Source organism: Oratosquilla oratoria, chromosome 32 (genome assembly GCF_046742065.1).
Source record: "Oratosquilla oratoria isolate Oo_2021 chromosome 32, ASM4674206v1, whole genome shotgun sequence".
NCBI lineage: Eukaryota > Metazoa > Arthropoda > Malacostraca > Stomatopoda > Squillidae > Oratosquilla > Oratosquilla oratoria.
Genome location: NC_134808.1, coordinates 13,736,667 through 13,744,589, shown reverse-complemented (window position 1 = coordinate 13,744,589; position 7,923 = coordinate 13,736,667). Strand labels below are relative to the sequence as shown.

The window sequence follows — 7,923 nt, the reverse complement described above, 5'->3', positions numbered from 1 at the left end:
TTGGAATGACTTCAAGAATACTTTTGATTTCATCCGACCAAGAGGCATTGTGGGAAGTGCATGTAGCGTCTTGATGGAATTGTCAATTGCTCCATTTTCTTCTCACCTCTGCCGTGTCCCAAGAAGGACGTGCGCTGGTGACACCTTGAGACCGCACTTGGTAACCGTGTGGAGGATTTCGGATGTCTGTTCGAATCCTGGCCAAGACGCAGGGTTAGGAAGGGCATTCACTCTGAGTTCTGACCCCCCCCCCCCGCCCCACGCGCCGCTGCTCACCTGGCACCTGAAGTGACCTGGAAATCATTACATCAGCTTCCTCCAAGTATCGTCACTCCAATAGCACACCGTGGACACTGTCTCCTGCATTCACGTACGAACTGTTCCGGATCACCAGCAAGGCTGAGGTCCGGGCGGATACCAGTTCCGCAAACCACGGAAAAATGACACGTCAACATTGTTCGGGCGTATTATCAGTCTGATGAACATCTCCGGCTCACTCGGAGGTTCCGCCGTTCTCAGTGTTCTCGCTGCTCCAATTTACTGTAATTTGTGAAACTTCTGTATGGCGTGTTATTTCGGTGTGAGGACGAATTAAGTACGAGTGAATACGAGTCCAGTAGCCCGTTTTGTCAGAGAATTGCTGCCAGTCACAAACGCAAATTTTTTACTATTAGCGACATTTTCATTCCCTCTCTGCGAACCACGCGGTTCACCTGTGTATCATACGTATAAACACACACACACACACACACACACACACACACACACACACACACACACACACACACACACACACACACACACACACACACACACACACACACATATATATATATATATATGTGTGTATGTGTGTGTGTGTGTGTGTGTGTGTGTGTGTGTGTCTGAATTGTTTGTATGTAATTTTGCAATATCTTCATTTCAATTAAGATGTACAACTTCTGAACAATGCCTGCTATGTAACTCATTGGCAATTCTACGAACACACTACAGTAGATATTAGTTGTATTAGTAATTTAAATTCAGAAAATCTTCATGTATAATATCGTATAATACCCTGAAGGACTTTAATTAATTTGGATCTTTCGTAGCCTTATTAGTTGGTTAAGTGACCCTGTGGGCTAGAGCTGTGCAAACTGCTCAAATGTTGTTGATGCTGTTGCCTTAAATGAAAGTCCTAGCTTGAATTTGACGTGAATGATAGGGCTCTGTATTGCATTCCAATCTATGATTGTAAGAGAAAATTCACTTCTCAAACAGCAACCCATGCTTGTCATGCTAACACACACATGAAATTCCATCCACACATAACAACAGACCATATAAAAGCAAGACAAAGTAAGTTTCGGCGCATACAATGCCCATGCAAAGCAAAACAATTCCTTAGATCACATTCAGGGTAGGTGATGATATATATATATATATATATATATACATATATATGTATATATATATGTATATACATATATACATACATATATATACATAAACATATGTATATATATATATATATATACATATATGTATATATATATATATATAGATATATAATATATATATGTTTATACATATATAGATATATAATATATTTATATATATATACAGTATATGCTGGCGATGATGAGTATGTATGGCCCCTGGGATTACTCTCACTCCCTCATGACTCCACGGTTGGAGGACAGACACACACACTCATGTTTGAAAAAAATAGTAACATCAACCAACATTCATGTTTGGAAAAAAATAACCCCAAAAGTTCACAGGAGAAACAGGGACATGTTTAGGAGCCATGAGAGAGCCCGAGTGAGAGATACAGAGAAAGAGGACAAGGGTATGAAGATGCATTCTGGGTAACTTCAGCATGACCAAACCCATAAAGGCAGTGCAAACATGTTGCTGATAGCAGTAGAAAGAATAACGGTGGGCAGGTGGGTGGAGGGGAATGAAATAAAACGTGCAAATCAGAAGAACCGGGGTGGGGGGAAGGTTCACTAAAGACAACTGATCTACAGCAAGATCCTTCGAAAGCAAACACGGTCCTTCTGATACCTGAGCTGAATCATGGGGGAAGGGGGCACAGACAGACTAATTGTCAACAAGAGGGCGGCACTGGGAGGAAAAAGGTTAAAACTGAGGTTATCAGCAAATCCGGGTTAAGAACACAGTTGTGGTGGTTCCGGTGGAAGGGACGGATGCTGCCCTCCGTGCATCTTTCCTCCGTCTCCGGAAACCCAGGTACCTCGGCATCATGTGCAGGGAGGTCTGCCGGAAACAAGCAATGACGGCACGCTTCCTTTGAATGGACACAACGGAGCGCCACACTTCCTTCAGGTGTTGCGGGTGGTCGATCTGAAGAAAGCGTCGGTGTCGGAGCCGTGGGCTTATAGACAAATTTGCAGTGTGAAGGGAGTGGTGGAGTTGGAGGGGGAGAAGGAGAGACAGAGTATGGAGGGAGGAAGGGAAGTAAGGAAGGAAGAAGAAAGTGAGAGAGGAAGACAGGGAGGGAGGGAAGGAGGAAGAAGGGGAACTGGGGCTAGGTAGGGAAGGGGATTGAAGACTTGAGAGAAGAAAACCCTAAATAGGAGAATCCTTTGCTGAGGAAGCAATAAGCAGACAAGTGCGGGACTAAGAAGAGTGGATAAGCTGAATAAAGCACAAAGGTTCGGATTACACAAAAATAGAAAACGAAAAGGGACTGAATGAAAACTACGAGCAGTAACGGAAGTGCATAAATGCGTGAGAATATAAAAGGAAAGAGAGAGTCGTGTGTGGAGATATGGGTATCCCTAAAGGTGGCGGCACGTTAGGCTACCATGCTACTTGTTTTTGCTACTTCGTTTGAGTAGAAACGACTTCGGTTACAATGTTCTAGACTTCTGTAAGAGCATCTCAACAATGTGTCTAGCATTCGAATAGGTTTAACATCTCTTACTTCGTTATACAGTTTCTATGTCAAATTTGGAAATCTGAAAAATAAAAGATCGTAACCGAAGTCGTTTTTACCTAAAAATAGTAGCAAAAGCAAGTAGCATGCTAGCGAGAAATGCTTATGCCACCATCTTAAGAAAGAAGTAAAATCCTGCGGTGAAGAAATGGGAGACTGGGGGAAGAACAACTGAAGAGAGCTGGAGTGATCTAGGAAACGAGTATACTGTATATCGAAAAATTAATACTTCTGGAACAACTGCAGAGCAAGTGAAGTTTGAAATAAACGAGGGATAAAATGAGAGACTAAACGTCCAAATTCTGACATGGAAAGGCCGTGAATAAACATATGGAGGTGGAGAAGGAGGAGGGCCAGCTAGATGGATATAGAGATAGACTGAAGTAAGACAGATTAGTGGAAGGGTAGTGAAATAAGCGCAAGGAACTGTTGGGGGGGGGGGGGAGTTATTCTGACTTTTCGTCCTCACCAGGACTTCTTCACATAAATTTCCAAATAATCAACACACTATATAGCCGCCGAAGATCTCCGCGTTCCACCACGATCGAATTCACACTTCCTCTCCCTCCGTTCTGCCTCGATAAGTATTAAGCAGCTTGCCGTTCTTATTAATCTAATAGACCCAACGCCGTGGTTGTTGTTTGGATGGGAAGCGATGTATGCTGCTTCAGTTATTTTTCTCCTTTTCTTATGAAGTCTTTTCTGTAGCACCTCTATTTTGTCCCACTCCGGTAGGTTGCCATGACTGTCTACATGGACCACTAGCGAGTTTGATGCTCGGTGAGTCCTGACGTCATTTCCGTGCTCAATTGTCTGATTTTTTAATACCTCAGCTGGTTTCTCCGTAGTGGCTCATAGGACAGTTTTCACGTGGTGTATTATAGATGAAGCCATTTCCCTCTTTGTTGACCACGACATTGTTTCGTTTCTTGACAATATCTCCAATTTTTGTTCCCGTGCTGATTGCAATTTTGATACCGGCTCTAGTGAGCAAACGTCCCAACCCGCCCGAGTGACTAGAGTTTGGTACGGACAGACATTCACAGCTGTCAATTCCCACCTGAAAATTTCTAATGATCTAATTGACAAACTATAGGATATGGATATTTCACCAAAACTGTGGCTACAGCCTTATTTACTAATATTTCCGTGGAAAGGGCGAGAGAGAGAGAAAGATTTTTTGAAGCTGATATCACTAAGTGTGAAATTTGGTCCCTTCGTTTTCAACGAAGAGGATAACTGCCAATGTAGAGGACTTTGTATGGTGAGCCCCATCAGTGCTGTTTTAGTATCCCTCTATATGTTTTTTTAGAAAGATATATTTTCATAAGAATAATGGGTCGAAACACCGCCAGGATCTTTCATCCCAAAAAACGCCAATAGATTGAAGAGGTTAAATATTATCGAACAAGACATCCAGTTCACTGTAGAACACGAGGCAGATAACAAATTGGCTTTCCTCGAAACAGTCATATGGAGGAAAGAAAACAAGACCGCATTCTCGGTTCATAGAAAATACCAATAAAGACGACATCATTCACTACTACTTCGGCTATAATAAGAGGATAAAGAGTGAAGTCATAAGATTCTTCTTAAGAGCATACCCTATTTGCAGTGAAGAATTGATAAAAAATGAGATAGATTACATATCCAATGTTTTCACCAAACTCTGTTATCCGGAAGGGCTAGTGCACCTATTAAAAGAAAAGACTTTAAAGATAGCAAAAGGAAGCATTAGGAACAGAGGGGACGTGACGGGAATTGCCAGCGGTGAATATCTGTCCGTACCAAACTCAAGTCACTCGGGCGGGTTTGGACGTTTGCTCACTAGAGCCGGTATCAAAATTGCAATCAGCACGGGAACAAAAACTGGAGATATTATCAAGAAAGAAAACAATGTCGTAGTCAACAAAGAGGGAAATGGCGTCATCTATAATATACCATGTGAAAACTGTCCTATGAGCTATTACGGAGAAACCAGCAGAGGTATTAAAAGTCGGACAATTGAGCACAGGAATGACGTCAGGATCCACCGAGCATCAAACTCACTAGTGGTCCAAGTAGACAGTCATGGCAACCTATCGAAGTGGGACAAAATAGAGGTGCTACAGAAAAAGGAGAAAAATAACTGAAGCAGAATACATCGCTTCCCACCCAAAAAACAACCACGGCGATTAACAAGAACGGCAAGCTGCTTAATATTTGTCGAGGCAGAGCGTAGTGGAACGCGGAGATCTTCGGCGGCTAAATAGTGTGTTGATTATTTGGAAATTTATGCACTCTGAAGAAGTCCTGGTGAGGACGAAACATCAGAATACATTCCCAACAATTCCCTGCATTTATCTCACCATCTTTCCACCCATAGATAGATATACCTGTAGAAAGAGTGAGTGAGTGTGTGTGTGACAGACAGACAGTTAACCTCTTTAGTCCATAGATGCCCTTTACAGGTCTTCTGAATAACACCAGAAATTTAGAATCGGTGAAGAGCAGACCTCAAAACACGATGAGCGTCTTATTCGGTCGAGACTCAGATACTGTCCTTTGTTTCTTCTCCTTTGATGAATACAGTTACCTGACCCTAACCAGAGAAAAATCTGTACTCAGCACCATCGAACTGGAGTCAATTCTTTTGCGGAGAGAAAAAGAGAGGCGAGAAGCCTTGAAAGGCGATGGGAAGGTGAAAGAAGTGCACAAACACTTTTCGTGCACAAAAGTAGATCAGGGGTGAAATGGAACATCGGGAGAGGGGTGGGAAGAAATAGGCGTACGCACAACTTACATGAAAAAAAGAACTAAGTAGATCAAAGTTAAAAAAAAAAGAGAGAAAGAAAGAGTTGGAGTATCAAGAGCAAACAGAGGGCTATGAGTGAAATGGGATAATTCAGGATACAAGAGAAATGGCAATAAAATAATAATAACAATAAATGGGTGATACGCTGAGGAGGATGGGATGGAAGACTGATGGAGGTGAGGTGAGAAGAAAGACAAATAAAATCACTGAGGAAGACGGTGATCGGATATTTCGGCCAGGATCTTTCAAACCAGCATCTTTCGGCCAAATACTTTGGCAAGGGTGGACGTTTCGGCCAATTAGTTTCTAAAGATCATTTTGTTGTTCATTAACATAGATACTACGTATATGTGGCCCAGAGTATGACTGACTACTGGTCACAATGCAATAAGGAGGATTTTTTATATATAATCCCAAAATTTTAATTTCTTTGCAACAAAATAAAAAAATAACAAATATCATTTACGCTAAACTAGAATACTGACTACTGGTCACAGTGCAGTAAGAAGGATTTATTTATATAGTCCCAAAATGTAAATTTCTTTGCAACAAAATAAAAAAACAACAAATATAATTTACACTAAACTAAAATACATAAGCATTTACATAGGAACTTAAGTACATGTATGAACTCACTTCCAATTCAGTGATAAGCAGGAATCAAAGTGGAGGACTGCCTTAATCCCGAGCAAATGAGCCTATATCGTATGTCCTTTGATAATGACTAACTCAATTGTGAGTAACATTTTTGTGTATATGTATGCCATGATTTTGGGGATGGTCATTCAGTGTTGTAAGTTGATCAGTGGTGTATGTTACCATAAGTTAGCCTTATCAGTATTAGTTAGTATGGAGTTAATCACTACTAAAAGTGGTGGTTTGAAACTTTGTTTGGATGGTTTCATGTATACCAAGAAACATTGGTCTTCCACAGCTGATAAGTTAACTTGGCGATGTGTCAAACGTGATCCTCCTGTTAGACGCCCAGGCATTGTTATAACCACCAAGGATCACCAGTCTCCCTTTGTACATATTGACCATTGCCATCCAGCTGATGATGTTGCTGATGACATGGAGAAGGGCCGGCAAGGACAAACCAAACCAGATATTCACTTTTGCCGATGAAAGTGTTGCTGATGCAGTGAAAGCTCGTTTATCAGCCGCTGATACATGCAAGCGTGTGCTGAGGAGGGCCCGTGCCAGTAACTGTCCCAAAGAGCCCTAGTCTCTTCATGAACTTATCGTCAGTGGTGAATAGGCTGTGACAGCTGGCGACTCTCCAGTTCAGTTTCTCCTACATGACAGTGGTCCCGATTCTGATGAGTGTGTCATCATCTTTACCACAGAAGAACATCTCCAGCAGCTAGCATTAGCAGATACTTGGTGCATGGATGGCAACTTTACCATGGCCCGTCAGTCTTCATGCAACTGTATGTTATCCAGGGAAGAGTTGATGGTGTTTTCCTACCCCTCGCCTATGCTCTTCTTCAACGGAAGACTCGATCCAGCTATGAAGTCTTGCTCAGGGTGCTTGAAAAGTATGATTGTGATCCTTCCCATACCATCATTGACTTTGAGCGAGCAGTTGAATTAGCTACTCACGTGTTGTTTGGTCCGCATGTCCAGATCCAGTACTGTTTTTACATCTAACTCAGGTGACCTGGAAGAAGATCCAGACCCTAGGTCTCACCAACCTGTACAAGTCAGATGAAGAATTTCGCATTTTCTGTGGTGTGCTAGATGCTCTAGCCCTTCTACCACCTTCTGAGGTGCAGGAAGGTATGCACTACCTCAAGGACACACAACCTGATGAAGCAGATGAACTTGTCACCTAATTTGATGAGACCTATATCACCGGCAAACTGAAGCAGCGTACTAGGCGACCTGCCAGTGACCGTGTAGGCAGTGTTGCACCCATCACCATTCGCCGTGTTCCTCCAATGTTTCTTCCCGAACTGTGGAACATGCATGAAGTCACTTTGGATAATCAACCTCGTGCCAACAACATCAGTGAGGGCTGAAACAACAAGTTTTCATCCCTTGTTGGCCACCATCATCCATCCATCTGGAAGTTAGTAGAGTGCCTTAAAGCCGAATGTGCCAGTCACCAAAGTGTTGCTCCAGGCAGAAAAGGGTGTCCGGCCAAGGAAGCGTACCAAGAAGGTGTACATTGAGCTTCAGTCTT

At 42.4% G+C, this 7,923-nt stretch overlaps 1 protein-coding gene across 9 annotated transcripts in view; it reads right to left on the bottom strand.

Moving 5' to 3' along the window:
- Positions 1-7,923, bottom strand: part of RyR (Ryanodine receptor) — a 636,026-nt gene that overhangs the window by 107,259 nt on the left and 520,844 nt on the right. For 8 of the 9 annotated variants that reach the window (XM_076213833.1, XM_076213832.1, XM_076213835.1 and 5 more), the window contains one exon: positions 2,240-2,349. The exons of the other annotated variant lie outside the window; for it this stretch is intronic. In XM_076213833.1, the coding sequence (XP_076069948.1) occupies positions 2,240-2,349 (110 nt within the window). The remainder of the gene's footprint in view (positions 1-2,239; positions 2,350-7,923) is intronic. 9 annotated transcript variants of the gene reach the window in all.